Raw genomic sequence first — 18,878 nt, forward strand, 5'->3', positions numbered from 1 at the left:
GCATATTAGATCACTAGTGAAAACCTTCAAAGCCAATTATGAATTGAAACTAGCCTCTGAAACAAAGGGAAACCACAAAGCCTTCTTTAGTTACGTCAGGAAGCTCCATGGCAAAGCCCAGGTTCAGCACAAGCTCCACCCCCTGCCCCCCCAAAGGCCCTTTTGACATCCCTGATACTTGTCCCGCATCTCACATCTCTGTAGCTCAAGTGTTAAAAGCCCTATCCAAGGCAAAGAACACAGCTTCCATGGGACTTGACAGTATTCCAGGCTGTATTCTGCACCATCTCCAGCAAGAACTAGCTTCGCCATTGAGCACCCTATTCAACCACAGCCTTAGTATATGTTTCATTCCAGCAGAGAGGAGAACTGCCATTATCATCCCCTTGCACAAAGGTGGTGCCACTACTGACCCTGAAAACTATCACCCCATTAGCTTGACAAGTCGGATCTGTAAAGCCATGGAGCACATTATTATGGATCTCATAAACAATGACATAAGCAATCTCCAAGCACTTGAAACCACCTAGTTCAGATTCATCAAGGGCAGATCTTGCTTGTTGAACCTGGTTGACTTCTTCAAGACTGTTACCAAAGTCCTAGATGAGGGAAAGTCAGTGCATACAGCTACCTTTGACTTGGCAAGGCCTTTGACACAATCCTCCACTCGGACATCATCGAAAAGCTAACACAATTTGGTGTAAATCCCTATCTCATCAGGTGGATGGCTTACTGGCTCACCAACAGGACCTGCAAGGTCAAAATACATGCCTCCACCTCTGATAGCAGACCTGTCATTAGTGGAGTTCCCCAGGGATCTGTCTTGGGACGCCTACTGTTTGGCATCTACTTCTCAGATGTACAGGCAAAGACAAAAGATCTGTGGCTTACCAAGTTTGTGGATGACTGTAAATTGGGTACTGTCATTGACTCCCCAAATTAGGTTAACATACTGCAAGAGGGTCTCACAGCAACTAATGACTGGTGCCAAAGTCATGTCCTCAAGTTAAATGCAAAAAAATGTATCATCATACCATTCGCAAAAACACAGCCCCTGCTGATTACCACATCAATGACAACCCCCTAAGTACACAACCTCTGGTGAGAGACTGGATACTCAGGTTGACAACAATCTCACATTTGACTGTCATGCACCAGCAGTGGTCAGAAAAGCCTTTTACTTTGGTTCATCTCATAAGTAAAGGGATTGCATCCAGAAAAAAGGAGGTTATTACATCTCTATACTCATCCCTCATTAGACCAATAATTGAGTATAATGCGCTGTTTGGTATGTACCTCTCCAAACATCTGCAACAACTGGAAATGCCACAGAAATACATCACAGAGAGAATCCATGGCCTCCAACACCTGTCCTATGTGAACAGGCTCAAATCACTATCACTCTACTTGGTATGATACAGATTGCTCATGCGTGATCTGTGTCTCACCTACAAGGCAATCTTGGACCCTGCCCTACTAGAGATGCTCCCTATCTGCAAGTCTAACTCCTCGTGCATTACCAGCTCACAAGGCCTGAATCTAATATGTGACATCAACAAAACCTGCTGGAGAGACAAGTTTGTCTCCCAGAGGCTGCCTGTCTTTGGAATAGACTTCCCATACACATCAAACAGAGTACTTCAAGGACCCTCTTCAAACACAATCATGATGAGTGGCTGGGAAACCACAAATTTGTCCCAGGGGTTCCATTTGTGTCCGTCACTGACAGGGGTGACAGGAGCTGACTGAGGTTTCTTTTTTGGGGATAAACTCTTGGCTAGGCTTGGAAAGGCCCCAGGGCCATTAGCCTAGTACCTTCCTATGATCCTATGATCCTGTGATAAAATCCAGTGAACAAACTGCGTAAAAACTGCCAGGGGAGCATTACAGTGGCGTCTTTTATCATGTCTTAAAACATCATAAAAGATAATACTACATTTTGTGTTGCACATAATTTAGTACATCAGAAGCTCCTTTGTCACTAGTCTGACAATTCTACCCTAAGCGCACAGGATGAAACACGGTCATCTAGTCTGATAATCATGTCCTAAGTGTAAGGATTGAAATACCATCACCTAGTCTGACAATCTTACCATACATGTACAGGTTGAAATATGGTCTCCTAGTCTGACAATCCTACCCTATATGCATGGGATGAAAAACAGTCACCTAGCTTGACAAGCCTACCCTACATGTATGGGCTAAAACATAGGTGCCTAACCTGACAACCCTACCCTACCCTACATGTATGGGATAAAACACAGGTGCCTAGCCTGACAATCCTACCCTATGTGTATGGAATGAAACATGGTCACCTAGTGGTATTATTATGTTAAATAACCTATTATACAATGACTGGCCATTAGCATTCAAAAACGAGCATGTTGATTGGCCAGCCCAACTAGCGTGCCCGTTGTAAAACCCACAATATACCAATGGAAAAAGGTCCAATCACTCGGACTTCTTTCCGTTGGTATATTGTTTAAATTTTATTTTTATTTCTTAAAAAATAAAAATAAAATCTTTAGCCCCAACTCCAGACATACCAGAGAGGCAGCTTGGACAAAATTCTAGGGAAATCATGTACATTATTTAAAATTAAACACATGTACCTGATATCCCATGTATTTCTTCCATGCTGTCTCTCTCCTCCCCCTAAACTGCCCTAAATTTTTTTTTTTTTAATTAAAAAAGAAAAGAAAACAAAAACGGAGCAACGGAGACTTTCTTTTCTCCGTTGCTTCCGTTTTAAAGCATTGATGTACTGGGTATGCATGGGAATGCAAGTCCCACACGCATGAGCAGTACATCAACAAAAGGAAGCAGTATACCACCAGCCACAGAAGAACAGTAATGCGCCGTTATGCAAAGACATTATTTAAGAAAAGTATTTTTTTTCTTAAATAGTGTCATAACAGCAATAACTGACTCCGTGGTTGTGGTATATTTAAATTTACCCATGTTTGGCTTATTTAATCACTTGAGCTTTGCCCTCGTGATTAAACTACGCTAACCATAGGTAAATCTTCAATATACCACACCGACAACATCAGTTATTGTTATACTACAGATTTTGCTGATCGTAGCTACCACATATGTTTTAAATATCATGTGCATCACTGTAACAACAGTACAGCATATTTAATAATTCTTAAGATCATATTTAAATGTTTGTTTTATTTGTCTAACTTACTATAACCTACAACCTGTTTCTGTTTTGACATTAATGAAACAAGCTGAATATGTAAAAATCAAAATTCACAATTGTTCATTTAAAATCCAGTAAACAAACTGTGTAGAAACTCCCAGGGGAGCAATATAGTTAAATCTTTTAAACCAACACAGCCCACAAGGCATAACAATAAACCAAACATACTAGTCATTGGCAACTCAGTTGTGAGACACACTGATGTCCCTCTCACCAGTCTCAACAAAGTCATGGTTAGTTGTCTGTCTGGTGCCCGAATCCGCCACATCACACATGCACTTAAGTCTCTCCACAACAAGTACAAGTATGACTCTGTCACTGTCCATGTAGTTGTGACTGACTTGTGATGTACCTCCTGGACTATATGAAGAGAGACATGATTGAGCTCTCAGAGTACATTTCCCAGGCAGGTATGACCTTAGCCCTAAGCAGCATCCTACCTTCACCAAGAATGATACTACAATGCCAACAAAAAATAATTGACTTCAACAATTGACTTAGTTTCTGGTGTCAATCCAAGGGGATCCAGTATCTGTCTACCTGGGATGACATGATTGACAAGCCTTGATGCTTTGCCAGAGATGGCCTCCATCTGTCACCCCTGGGATTCCAGATCCTGGTCAAGGCTTTTGCCTCACCCATTGTGCCTTTTGTAGTCAATTCGCCAAAGACAAATCTTCCAACATAAAAGATCTGTCAAAAAGCAAATTGAAGGTCCTCCTGCTTAACACTAGGAGCCTTAACCTGAAAATGCACTCACTACAGGCTCTCTTCGCACTGGAAGATGCTGACATCTCTATCTTCATTAAGAACAGGCACACCTCCAGACTTGTTTGCCAGCATAACACACTCAAACTACTCCAGGTGCAACTGACAGGTGGCAAGATATCCATCTAAATTATATCCAGCTATAGACCCCCCCCCATCCATGACTCAGGACACCCACTCCTCCTACCTGGATCTGCTTGACTCCATCATGGTACCCCCTAACACCCTGATCCTTCGTGACTTCAACTACCCCACCACAGACTGGGTGAACTATTCCTGCACTAATGCACTCACCCAATGATTTCTTGACTTCATCAAATCTAACACACTAGACCAGCTCTTCTCATCCCCCACAAGGGGAGATAACATTTTGGACTTGGTTCTCACCAACTTGGGTGACCCCTGCACCACTCCCATAGTATTTTCTTCCCTGGTGAGATCAGATCATTGGTCTGTCTCATTCGAAGTTTCTATTCCCCCCCCCCAGCCATAATCAGGCTTAAAAGCTGACTACAACCTCCTAAGGGAGGGTATCAGTACCTTCACACCACCACCACCCCTCTCAGAGGATGCAGACAACTATGTTGAACCGTGTGCCAGTGCAGCATACAAGCACCTGTACAACTGCATGGACTCAGCCATATCCAACAGAACTAAAACCTGCTCCTCAAGGAAACACAAACCTGTCTGGTGGACATCCTCTATCAACAGGCTTTACAACAAAAGGAAGAAACTGTTGTCCAAGGGTAAAAAGGAACAAATTCCCAATTGGAAAAACTCCTTCCTTAGCCTCAACAAGCATATTAGATCACTAGTGAAAACCTTCAAAGCCAATTATGAATTGAAACTAGCCTCTGAAACAAAGGGAAACCACAAAGCCTTCTTTAGTTACGTCAGGAAGCTCCATGGCAAAGCCCAGGTTCAGCACAAGCTCCACCCCCTGCCCCCCCCAAAGCCCCTTTTGACATCCCTGATACTTGTCCCGCATCTCACATCTCTGTAGCTCAAGTGTTAAAAGCCCTATCCAAGGCAAAGAACACAGCTTCCATGGGACTTGACAGTATTCCAGGCTGTATTCTGCACCATCTCCAGCAAGAACTAGCTTCGCCATTGAGCACCCTATTCAACCACAGCCTTAGTATATGTTTCATTCCAGCAGAGAGGAGAACTGCCATTATCATCCCCTTGCACAAAGGTGGTGCCACTACTGACCCTGAAAACTATCACCCCATTAGCTTGACAAGTCGGATCTGTAAAGCCATGGAGCACATTATTATGGATCTCATAAACAATGACATAAGCAATCTCCAAGCACTTGAAACCACCCAGTTCAGATTCATCAAGGGCAGATCTTGCTTGTTGAACCTGGTTGACTTCTTCAAGACTGTTACCAAAGTCCTGGATGAGGGAAAGTCAGTGCATACAGCTACCTTTGACTTGGCAAGGCCTTTGACACAATCCTCCACTCGGACATCATCGAAAAGCTAACACAACTTGGTGTAAATCCCTATCTCATCAGGTGGATGGCTTACTGGCTCACCAACAGGACCTGCAAGGTCAAAATAGCCTCCACCTCTGATAGCAGACCTGTCATTAGTGGAGTTCCCCAGGGATCTGTCTTGGGACCCCTACTGTTTGGCATCTACTTCTCAGATGTACAGGCAAAGACAAAAGATCTGTGGCTTACCAAGTTTGTGGATGACTGTAAATTGGGTACTGTCATTGACTCCCCAAATTAGGTTAACATACTGCAAGAGGGTCTCACAGCAACTAATGACTGGTGCCAAAGTCATGTCCTCAAGTTAAATGCAAAAAAATGTATCATCATACCATTCGCAAAAACACAGCCCCTGCTGATTACCACATCAATGACAACCCCCTAAGTACACAACCTCTGGTGAGAGACTGGATACTCAGGTTGACAACAATCTCACATTTGACTGTCATGCACCAGCAGTGGTCAGAAAAGCCTTTTACTTTGGTTCATCTCATAAGTAAAGGGATTGCATCCAGAAAAAAGGAGGTTATTACATCTCTATACTCATCCCTCATTAGACCAATAATTGAGTATAATGCGCTGTTTGGTATGTACCTCTCCAAACATCTGCAACAACTGGAAATGCCACAGAAATACATCACAGAGAGAATCCATGGCCTCCAACACCTGTCCTATGTGAACAGGCTCAAATCACTATCACTCTACTTGGTATGATACAGATTGCTCATGCGTGATCTGTGTCTCACCTACAAGGCAATCTTGGACCCTGCCCTACTAGAGATGCTCCCTATCTGCAAGTCTAACTCCTCGTGCATTACCAGCTCACAAGGCCTGAATCTAATATGTGACATCAACAAAACCTGCTGGAGAGACAAGTTTGTCTCCCAGAGGCTGCCTGTCTTTGGAATAGACTTCCCATACACATCAAACAGAGTACTTCAAGGACCCTCTTCAAACACAATCATGATGAGTGGCTGGGAAACCACAAATTTGTCCCAGGGGTTCCATTTGTGTCCGTCACTGACAGGGGTGACAGGAGCTGACTGAGGTTTCTTTTTTGGGGATAAACTCTTGGCTAGGCTTGGAAAGGCCCCAGGGCCATTAGCCTAGTACCTTCCTATGATCCTATGATCCTGTGATAAAATCCAGTGAACAAACTGCGTAAAAACTGCCAGGGGAGCATTACAGTGGAGTCTTTTATCATGTCTTAAAACATCATAAAAGATAATACTACATTTTGTGTTGCACATAATTTAGTACATCAGAAGCTCCTTTGTCACTAGTCTGACAATTCTACCCTAAGCGCACAGGATGAAACACGGTCATCTAGTCTGATAATCATGTCCTAAGTGTAAGGATTGAAATACCATCACCTAGTCTGACAATCTTACCATACATGTACAGGTTGAAATATGGTCTCCTAGTCTGACAATCCTACCCTATATGCATGGGATGAAAAACAGTCACCTAGCTTGACAAGCCTACCCTACATGTATGGGCTAAAACATAGGTGCCTAACCTGACAACCCTACCCTACCCTACATGTATGGGATAAAACACAGGTGCCTAGCCTGACAATCCTACCCTATGTGTATGGAATGAAACATGGTCACCTAGTGGTATTATTATGTTAAATAACCTATTATACAATGACTGGCCATTAGCATTCAAAAAGGAGCATGTTGATTGGCCAGCCCAACTAGCGTGCCCGTTGTAAAACCCACAATATACCAATGGAAAAAGGTCCAGTCACTCGGACTTCTTTCCGTTGGTAAATTGTTTAAATTTTATTTTTATTTCTTAAAAAATAAAAATAAAATCTTTAGCCCCAACTCCAGACATACCAGAGAGGCAGCTTGGACAAAATTCTAGGGAAATCATGTACATTATTTAAAATTAAACACACGTACCTGATATCCCATGTATTTCTTCCATGCTGTCTCTCTCCTCCCCCTAAACTGCCCTAAATTTTTTTTTTTTAATTAAAAAAAAAAAAGAAAAGAAAACAAAAACGGAGCAACGGAGACTTTCTTTTCTCCGTTGCTTCCGTTTTAAAGCATTGATGTACTGGGTATGCATGGGAATGCAAGTCCCACACGCATGAGCAGTACATCAACAAAAGGAAGCAGTATACCACCAGCCACAGAAGAACAGTAATGCGCCGTTATACAAAGACATTATTTAAGAAAAGTATTTTTTTTCTTAAATAGTGTCATAACAGCAATAACTGACTCTGTGGTTGTGGTATATTTAAATTTACCCATGTTTGGCTTTATTTAATCACTCGAGCTTTGCCCTCGTGATTAAACTACGCTAACCATGGGTAAATCTTCAATATACCACACCGACAACATCACTTATTGTTATACTACACATTTTGCTGATCGTAGCTACCACATATGTTTTAAATATCATGTGCATCACTGTAACAACAGTACAGCATATTTAATAATTCTTAAGATCATATTTAAATGTTTGTTTTATTTGTCTAACTAACTATAACCTACAACCTGTTTCTGTTTTGACAATAATGAAACAAGCTGAATATGTAAAAATCAAAATTCACAATTGTTCATTTAAAATCCAGTAAACAAACTGTGTAGAAACTCCCAGGGGAGCATTATAGTTAAATCTTTTATCATGTTTTAAAACATCATAACGCTAACATTGTTACATTTTGTGTTGCTGATAGTTAAGTACACCACAAGTTCCTTTATAACAGATGATGAGCTTTCCTTTCAGACTGTGGGTCATGAAAAAGAGGAAATTATTTTTTTTACTTCCGTTTTCTTCATATTTATGTAACCTTGGAGATGTTGTATGTAGAGATTGTGATGCAGGCAAAAACAATATTTTAAACTGCTGATTGTTGAAGCAATTATTTGGGAGTGTAATTTTGTGTTTAGAGGTTTTTGTTATAATGTTTCATATTGCTATGATCATATATATAGTAAATCAATTGCTAGCCTGTAGAATTGTGTTAATGTATGCACATTTGTAATACATCATCTTTGTACACTAGTGTTCTGATTGTAAGAAGTATCATTTTAAATGGGTGAAAACTGGTGAAAACTATATAAGCTTTTAATAGTTTTAACTTTTTGAAAAATCTAATTTGTATTGTATTTCATTTCTTGCATCATGTTCTGGTCTGTTCATTGTGTATGCACAACTGAAATGAAATATAAGAGAGTAACCAAAACTTGTAAAATGTTTCCTCATGAGACCAAGCTTTGGATTACTAATTCATTGGATGTTGTAAGCTCTGTGAACTTGAATACAGTGAACATTCAGGATCTACAGCATTCATGTGCTTCAGAAATGTCATCTCAGCTGTTTACCAGATCTGATGCACTGAGTGTTGTGAAAGCAAGACTGCGTTTTGCTGAATGAAACATTCCTTAGGAGGAAAACATTATTTATTTATTTATTTATTTTTATTTATTTATTTTTTTGAGTTGAGCAATTGTTCTTCGTCCATATTCATCTCACAATTTTCCCATGACAGGATGGCCTCAAAGTAAAAAATAATAGAGTACCGGTGTACCAGAGCAGTAGAACAGCAAGCTTAGAATTAATTATTCCAAAAGTCATTTTCCTACATAGTGCTTATTTCATAACAATTTGATTTCTTAGCTTTTGATCTAATGAGGATTGATGAACCGATGACTGTAGAAAACATAAGAATGTTATGGTTGCAATAACTATCCAAAATATTTTAACCATTTTTAAATGAAAGCTGACATTTTATACAGTGTTTTTTTTTTTTTTAATAAATGAAATATTTATACAGCAGATGGCAATTTTTGTGATTATGTTTTGTTTTAGTGGCATTACTGGCCTAGAAGAACAAAGGTTTATGATTTTGTGAAGCAATGCACTAAGTCATTTCACAGACTCATGTTTTCACTCATATAACATCATCATAAAGTAAAACAATTATGCCTGAAAGTGACATTTCTTCACCAAATAATCTGATTATATAAATTTAAGATGTCAGACTTATTGAAAATTCTACTACTTACCTATGATTGTAGAAAAGACCCTGGCAGGCTCCTGTCCAGTTATCCTCTTGTACAATTCAGGGTAGTAAAGTTCCAAACTCTCCATGAAAGCCTCGTAACCCCTATGTCCTCTCCTCTGTAGGAGGTCCAACAAAACCCCTGCAAATAAAGAAAAAAATGCTAATTTGGGGTTCTAGACTAATATATAAGCTATGATGTTTAAATGACATTTCAAGAAAAAATGTGCTTTAAGACCCCTGAAAAAAACTCTCTCTTCTTGCATTCTGTATCTTTCATTGTCATAATTGCTTCATGTTCATAATATGTTTTATTATGTAACAGGTAGCACACTCGCCTTTGGTGAAGAAGGCTATGGGTTCTATCCACTAGCTGGTAGATGGACTGTTGACACTGTAGTGCAGTGCAAAATAAAAGAGGTGCTGTGCTCCTGAATGTCTCATCCTTCAGATGAGATGCTAAACTGAGGCCCCATCTACTTGAATTGGTGGTAGCTCAGGTGGATGTAAAAGATCCCATGGCACCTATAAAAAGAGTAGGGGTCCTTTTTTATACACAGAAGGAACTCTTATTTACACAGTATTTACATATTTACAAATATTTACAAATGTACAAATATGTTTATACATATTCATAATTTCCTTTACAATTATACTAAACTTTCATCCCAATGAGATCCCCATTCCTTTTTCCATAACCACCCTCTGGTTTTACTTAATATTTTTGCTAAAATCCATTTACCATTAAACATAATTTCATTTATGCTCTAATTCCATATAACCAATATAACATAAAATAACTTTCTATCTATTCTTTTAACATATTCTTTACTTATTATCTTATAATACACATATTTAATCATATCTATGTTTATTTTATCCACTTCTTTTATGCATTCAAAAAAATCTTCCTTACATAGTTTTTCCCATAACGTTTTTACTCTTTTACATTTCAAAAACACATGTTCTGTAGTTTCTTCTTCTTGACAATGTAAATATATTCTATCACTTTTCTTTTTACATGGCATGTTTCCTTTTGCTGGCAATTTATCTATTACCAGTCTCTATAAAAGATTTTAATATTCTACCTTCTGATTACATTTGTTTATTATTTTTATAGCCTTAATTGTTTCATCAAGATTTTTACATGGTTTTACATACCAATATTTTATCATTATTATACCATACTTTTCTTTCTTTATCTATATAATCTTTATTTTTTATTTTCCACAAAAACATGTTTTCTTGGTAAAATTTACATTCTTCATTTATTTTATTTTATTTTTCATTTTATTTCAGTTTGTTAACCGGGAAAATCCATTGGGCCAAGGTAGCCCGTTTTCAATGGAGGCCCGAGGAGAAAAGCTCCAGACAGAAAGACAATATACAATGTATTAGTGCAGCATATAAGAGCAACAGTTTAACATTCAATATACAGCAAGAGAAGATTTTACATATCTTGAAATGTATGAGCTGAGTCAATCACTTATAAGATATTTGCAAAAACAATAAATTTATGTTCATTTAATACAATACATGTATTTAGGCAAAGGAATTTTAGAGAGAGGAATTGAAGCTGTGGCAGAGATTTGTGTAGAATAGAATAAGGATAGGTGTCAGGAATCTGGGTAGGATGGGTACAGGAGCACTCCCAGAGGGAGTAGAGGTGAGAGTGGTGTAGGGTTTTAAAGGACAGTAGGTTTGGGGTGGTTCTAATGTAAGGGGGAAGAGATTTCCATAATCTGGCAAGGGAGAATGATAGTAGAAGTTGCCTGGTGTGTGTAAAGGCTTGTAAAGTTCTAAGAGGTTCTGATTTGAGAATCTAAGTGTTCTATGTGGCTGGTGAAGTTTTAGGGAAGAGGAGAGTGATGGACAGTTAGAAGGTTTAAAAATTAGCTTGTGTGCTGTAGTTAGTTGAATGAAATTTAGATAGCATGGGAGTTCCAACCAATTTAGAGCATGCAGGGAGTTGCAATGGTGAGTAGAGGATTTGGATCCTGTGGCAAATTTTGAAATTTTGTTATAGCATGAGGAAAGTTTAGATTTTAGGGATGATTGGAGGTTAGAGAGTAGTGGAGCTCCATACAAAAGAGAGGGTAGGAGGTAGGTGGTAGATAGGAGTTGTCTAGAAGACAGAGAAAAGTTGTGTCTGTGTCAATAAAGCATTCCAAGTTTTTGATGAGTCTTTTTAATACTGGTTTGTAGGTGGATGTCAAATTTTAGCTGGTCATCGATAAGGACGCCCAGAAGTTTTGTATGGGGAACAATTTCAATAGATGTTTTGTTTAGGCTAAGTATAGAGAAGGATGCTTTGTCAACAGCAGTATGTCTAGAAGGGGTAAAGATTATTATTTTGGATTTGGAGGCATTTAGGGCTAGATGATTGTCAAGCATCCAGGACTCAGTGGAGGAGAAGGCCTCTTGAGTAGGTTTATTAGTAAGGGAATAGTTTTGGCTGAACAGATGATAGTGGAATCATCTGCGTATTGCACCAGTTTAGCATTGGGGATCTTTTGGTGGAATCATTGATGGAAATGTTAAATAGTAAAGGACCCAAAATAGAGCCTTGGGTTCACCTGTTGGGGTGTGAAGGAAAGAGGAAGTGCAGTAGTTCCATTTTACAGCTTGTTCCCTGGCTGAGAGATAGCTGGAGAACCTTTTGATAGAAGAGGAGGAGAGATTAAGATGGGAGAGTTTAGAAAGTAGAAGCTCATGAGAGACAGTGTCAAAAGCTTTGGATAAGTTGAGGAGGAGCATAGAAACTATGTTCCCAGAGTCACGAGCAGAGTTAATGATTTCGAGGAAGGAAAGAAGGGCAGTGGTGGTGCTATGTCCTGGTCTAAACCCATGTTGGGTAGGAGTTAGTAGTTGGTTGTCCAGTAGGTAGGATAATAGTTGGAGGTGAATACATTTTTCAAGTATCTTAGAGCTAGGGGATAGGATAGCAATAGAGCGAAAGTTGGAGATTGAACAGTTTGTACCTCCTTTATGGAGGGGGATGATTAAGGCTTTTTTCCAGAGGTGTGGTACATAGGACTCCTGAATGGAGCGATTGATTAGGATGCTATCAACAGCTAGTTGGAGAAAGTTGGATAGAATGTCATCTGGGGCATTAGAGAAAGGTTTTAACTTTTGTAGGAGCTTTTTTATAGTGTGGGTAGGAATGGATTTGACAGTAAAAGGGGAGGACTTAGGGTTCTTGAATGTTAAGTTTTTGGTATCAGTTAAGTTGGGGGGGATGTTGTTAGGGAAAGAAGAGGTGAGTTTGCCTATGGAGTCAATGAAAAAGGAGTTGAATTGGGTAGCTAGATGGAGGTCTGGTGTGTCTGGGTCAGAGCAAGGGTTATCTTTTTTGCCTGGGGATAATATTGTTGAAATACTATTCCAAAATTTTCTGGGGTTGGTTTTATGATCATTTTGAATTTTAAGGTAGTAGGATTTGCGGTCAGTGTCTATTTGGTTTTTTACTTGATTTTGCAGTTGCTTGTATTCGGCAAGAGAGTTGGGAATTTTTGCATTTTTTTATAGTATTTCCAGATTTTATCTTGGTGATGCATAAGTAATTTTGTGTCTTTAGTTAGCCATGGGGCTGTTTTGGATCTAAGTCTTTTGGTTCTACTGGGGGCAAAGTGGTTAAGTATATCAGTGAAAAGTCTATTGAAATGTGAGACTGCGGCATCTAAAGGGAAGGACTTTAGAGGGTTCCAGACTATCTGTTTTAAGGCATTAGAGAAAATTAGGGGGTTGAAGTTTTGCATGTTGCGGGTGGTAATGTGTCTGTGCTGAAAGAGGAGGGTGGAGGGGGAATGGCGTATGTAGGCAGGGAGATGGTCACTAAGGGAGTCTGCGAGAGTAGTACTATCAGAAACTCGGTTTGGGTGGGAGACTAGTATCCAGTCAAGGATGCTACCTGTGGTGTAATCTTTATTTGGTCTAGTAGGGGTTTTGATTAGCTGTGTGAATTGATATAGGTTGATGCTTTGAGAACGGGTAGATGAGTCAGTGGAAGACCAGTTTATATTGACATTTCCTAGGATTACTGTCTCATTGTTTATGTTGGAGTTGAACCAGGCAAGAACATCTTCCAGTATAGGGATATTGTTACCAGGTGGTATGTACAGGGAGGCAATGCATAAAGATTTATTATTATTTACTTTGAGAAGGGTGAGGGTTAGTTTGGCAGTGTCAAATGAGGGTATGGGCTTAGTATATGGTGTTACTGTTAAGGAGGAGGAGAAGAGTAAGGCTACTCCTCCACCTTTCTTTTAGGGTCTGCCACTTCTTATAAGTTTATAGTTAGGGGGCATCATTTCGGTGTCATTTATGTGTGGTTTTAGTCAGGTTTCTGTGATAGAGAGAATATCAGGTTTGTTATGAGAGATCCAGGTATGAAAGGAAGGTATTTTATTACAAAGGCTCCTGGCATTAAGTGTGGCAAGGAGAAGAGATTTGTGGTGCAGGGGAGAGCTATGTGAATATGGTTTAGAGGTGGAGTTGTGTGAAGACCCTGGGTTAGGGTGTATGTCTCCAGAACGGAGGAGGAGGGTGATACATTTTGAGTAGAGTATGGATAGGTATCTATGTTCAAATGGGTCATAGGTGTAGATATTGGAACCTAATGAGGTGAGATTGGAGGGTATGGGAAGTAGTTTACTAGGAGTAAGGAAGAGCTTCATTTGAAATAGAAAAGATTCATTATGTTTGTAGAGGTGGGGGGAGGCTTGGGTTGTAGAGGGAAAGTCTTTTTTAATGGAAATTGCAGTTGTGTGAAAGGCAGGGGAGTGCTGAAACTGTGGGAGACTATTAAGGTAGAGTAAGCAGAAGAGGATTAGGCTTAGAAATAAGGGTAGTAGAGCATAGGCAGGTTTTGTTTGCATGGTGGGAGACAGAGTGTGAGTTGAGTAAGAGGGATGTGTAGGAACAGAGGTGGTTAATATGTTTGAGAGGAGAGGATTAGAATGGAATGTGTGAGGGTGTATTCACGGGGATATAGTAGGGTGGAGGGGGATACAAGTAGTGGATGGTGGGTTGGTGTAAGAGAGATGGTTAATAAGTTTGAGAGGAGAGGATTAGAATGGAATGTGTGAGGGTGTATTCACAGGGATATAGAAGGGTGGAGGGTGATACAAGTAGTAGGCAGTGGGTTTGTGTAAGACAATAGGTGTAGGATAGTGATAGGGTGTAGAGGGAAGGAGGGACTTAGTTTGATGGGAGGGGTTTGTGTGGGAGTCGTTATTGAGCTATAAATGTAGATGTACTGGGGCGGGTGAGAATTGGGGGCAGGGTAGGGGAGCGGAGTGAGCCCACAGGGTCAACGGAGCAGGAAGAGCCAAGGAAGGAAGATTCCAAGCTCAGAAGAGAAACAATCAGTGGAGTAGAAAAGTAGAATCAGAGAAGAAAGTATGCAGGAGTGGGGAAAGGCAGCTGTAGTGGTGGGTGACAGGGAGCAGGATAAGGAGATGTAGGGAGATAATGGACTACGAACACCAGGCTACAGCAGTATAGTCAAGGTGGTGGAAATAAGTACAGCTAAAGGGGATATTAGAATTGTGTACAGTCTGCCATCTAGTGGACAAATCTATGTCTGCAGCACTGACCACAGTGGGCGTTCCCAAGCCAGGGAAGAAAAAAGAGGGAGGAAATGTTTGGCAAAAAAAGTGGGATAAGGAGTAAGTGGGGGGCACTATTAGGAGGGTTTGGCTGCTGGCTGTCCTGATGGGGTGCGTGCACGAACCACCTAGTAGGGATAAGGTACAGTCAGTTATTCAGTAATTATTAAGGCAAGCAAGTTACAAACACACATACTTTCTGGAGTCCCTTTTGGAGGAGGAAAAAAGGATAAGGCAGGGAGTAGTTTGGTTCTTTCCTTGGGATGAGGTATGAAGTTCCTTTAGGGAGAGGCTTACTCTCTTTGATGACCAGCAGAACCCGGATAGGAGAATAGATGTAGCACAAAGGCTGGAGAAGGCTATGGAAATTTCTGGAGTCCCTTTTGGAGGTGAAAAAAAGATAAGGCAGGGAGTAGTTTGGTTCTTTCCTTGGGATGAGGTATGAAGTTCCTTTAGGGAGAGGCTTACTCTCTTTGATGACCAGCAGGACCCAGATAGGAGAATAGATGTAGCACAAAGGCTGGAGAAGGCTATGGAAACTACTAGGAGGTGAACACGCTGAGGCAGGGGACACGCAGCAGCCAAGAGTAGAACAGGGTGTTTATGCACACTTTTTCTCTTTTACTGTTTTTTACCATACCCCAAAATTTATCACGTGTATATTTATATAATTTTACTACTAATATCTCAACTTTTTCAATTATCCACTTTGACACTTTGTACAGATTTAATGAACTAGCAGATACCACTGGGTTAAACCTCTGCTTTTTTCATTTACATACAAACACATCTTTTTACTGGGTTTATTCTAGAACTCCCACATAAATGAAAAAAATATCTGCAATAATTCCTTTTCAAATAATGTTGGCAAAGTAAATACACTTGTTAAGTATGCTATTTTCCCATCAGTATTGAATTTATCAAATACACTTTTTCTAAATGATAATTTAGAAGTTCTTCAGAAAAAGGCAGGTTTATTTTATTTATTCTATTACTTTTTTCCATTGAATTCTACATATCTTTATTCCCATATTTTATATCTAACCCAGACATTTCATTCATTGTAAAATATATACCCCCATCTTTACTACATCACCTAAACCTTTACTTTTCTCTTTATTTAAAGCCATCCCTATCACCTCTAGACACTAATCTGTAAAAATTATTCTTTTGTCCAAATTTTGTTTTTTGCAACTATTATAATGTCATCTGCACATGTTAACAGAACTGGAATTCTTAACTCTTCAAGTGTTATATACCCAGCCTCCTTCATTTTGCAATTTATTCACATACTATCACATTCATAACTAATGCAAAGAGTATACAACTCATTGGACATCCTTGTCTTACACCACTCTTCATATGTACTTGCTGGCTTAACCAGACATTTACAAGTATTTTTACTTTATTATTACTATATGCTGACATACATAATTTCCTAATTTTCTCACTTATATTCTTTCATTATTACATGTAAGATTTCATATCCAGTTGTGTCAACTACCTTATTAAGGTCTCCTATAATACATTTTTCTTCTTTATTTCTATTCATAATATCATTCAAAATTTCTCTAAATATGATTAAGATTTTTTGACAGCCCTTCCCTTTATACTATATACAGTATCCCCCATAATATTTTCCATTTTAGTCTCAAATCTCTTTTGTATTACTTTCATAAAGATATTATAATCATTACTATTCAATACTATTGGTCTCCAGTTTTTAATTGTCTTCTATCTTACTTTTTCCATATGAATTTGAGTATTCCACTACATAATTATTTATACATAAAACCTTCATTTAACTATTCATTCAAAAGCTTTAAATATATTTTTTTGCAAATCCTTTAATTTTTATAAATTTCATATCCTATTCCATCTGGTCCTGCAGGCAAATCTATATTTACTTGTCCTAATATTTTATCTAGCTCATTTAAAGACATTTCCTTTTCCAATTCTTTATTCTCGTTTTCTTAACTTTTTTACTTTCCATGTTTTTTCTCTACCTATTTTTTCTTTAAACATTTCTTGCGCATATTGTACTATTTCTCCTTTTACATTTTTTATTTCTCTCATTACATTACCATCTTCCTTTGCTAACCTGCTTAAGTAATTCAATACTTTTTCTCTTTTTCCTTGCAAAAATATCTTTGCTTATATAACTGTTCTTGTATTTTTTCTTGATTCCTTTCATATAGTTCTTTTTCTTTGTCAAAGTGCTTTCTATTATTATCTCCTAAATTTTCCTATGCATTCTTCTATGTTCTTTTATATTTTCCTTTCTGTAGTTTTCTCACATAATATTGCCACACTTTAAAAACAGTTTTTCTATTTTTCTTTAAATATCATCCACCATTCAGACCAATTTTTATAAAATGTTCTCATAATAATATGATCTTTCCATTACTGTATTAATAATCTCTTTCCTTATTTATCCTATGCTTTCTCATTTATCCTTTTTATTCATTTGCCCATTTTTATATTTTTTCTTTTTATTTGTCTCTAGCTATACTCCAGGATGATCAGAAATTCCTGTTCCAACTACCCCCCTTCTCCTATAACTAACTTTTTTGAAACTGTAAACTAATCTGATTCAGTTTTATACATACCCCTTCTGTAAGTCCATGGATTTTTGTCCCAAAGTTTTAAATTGCCACATCTTATAACTTCTAACATTTTCTTGCATTATTTCCTATCTTTTCACTTGCCTCTTAAATCACAATTAAATTCTCCTGTTGTTATAATATTCATATTTATCACTACATAGTATAAAATCTGATGAAATAAGCTTCCACTTTCTTTACAATTAATATAAGCATATAATGTTGCAATTCTATGTACTTGTTCTTTCCATTTTAAATCTACAATGATTAATCTTCCCATTTTTGCTAAAGTTACATCTAATATCTTTACTATATTCTACATAATGTCTATTCAATAATATTTCTCATTTCCCAAATTCCAGATTATATTTCCTCCCCATAGTGTCTCTGTTTGCAATCTTTCTTAATTTGTTAAAAATGTTATGTCTTCTAATATAGTAATATCTTTATCACACGTGTTACACCATTCCAAAGTCCCATATTCTTAATACTATTTACATGTATAGAAAGCACACTAAAATTTTCCTTTTTCCTTTTCCTTAGATACATGGTTTCATAAGCTGATAGTTAATTACTAGGATAGCTTTCTCAATAGGCTATTCAAAGGCTAGCCAATTTCCCTCCCAAATTTGAAAATCAAATACTGCACCTTGTGTCTGTGACCTTAACCATTATAACAAACCTCAACCATTAGCTGCATGTCTTATTTTTCATCCATTTCCTTTCTTTTTTCTATTGTACTTAACCCTTTAGATTTTCATTTTCTGTATTTGACCCTATTACAAATAGGATTCTTCTTTTTTCTTTTACTTTTTCTTTTACTACCTCCCAATTTATGTCTTTTCCATGGCTTATTTCAGATCCATCTTGTATGTCCCCTTTATTATTTTTTTCTCATCTAAATTTTCTTCTATTTCTCCACTCAAAAAATATGAATCAACAGGGACCACCACCAGAGCAACACATGACACTTTGTAAAAACAAATAAAACTTTAATAATTGAAGTAAAGTGTTTTCATCCAAACAAATTCAGGACTTCATCAGAACTAATAGAATCAAGGTACAAAATAAATTTAAAAGCATCGGTCAAGATCACATGCAAAAATCCACCCAATCAACAACACCATGCCATCTCATATGCATATTGAATAAAAATAGGATATTAGCTCAT

At 38.2% G+C, this 18,878-nt stretch overlaps 1 protein-coding gene across 3 annotated transcripts in view; it reads right to left on the reverse strand.

Annotated features, from left to right (window-relative positions):
- CARD9 (caspase recruitment domain family member 9) overlaps positions 1-18,878 on the reverse strand; it is a 706,605-nt gene that overhangs the window by 413,598 nt on the left and 274,129 nt on the right. For all 3 annotated transcript variants that reach the window (XM_044058722.1, XM_044058720.1, XM_044058723.1), the window contains one exon: positions 9,500-9,637. In XM_044058722.1, coding sequence (XP_043914657.1) covers positions 9,500-9,637 — 138 coding nt within the window. The remainder of the gene's footprint in view (positions 1-9,499; positions 9,638-18,878) is intronic.

This window comes from Protopterus annectens, chromosome 16.part0 (genome assembly GCF_019279795.1).
Source record: "Protopterus annectens isolate FY-2018-M chromosome 16.part0, PAN1.0, whole genome shotgun sequence".
NCBI classification, from domain to species: Eukaryota; Metazoa; Chordata; order Ceratodontiformes; family Protopteridae; genus Protopterus; species Protopterus annectens.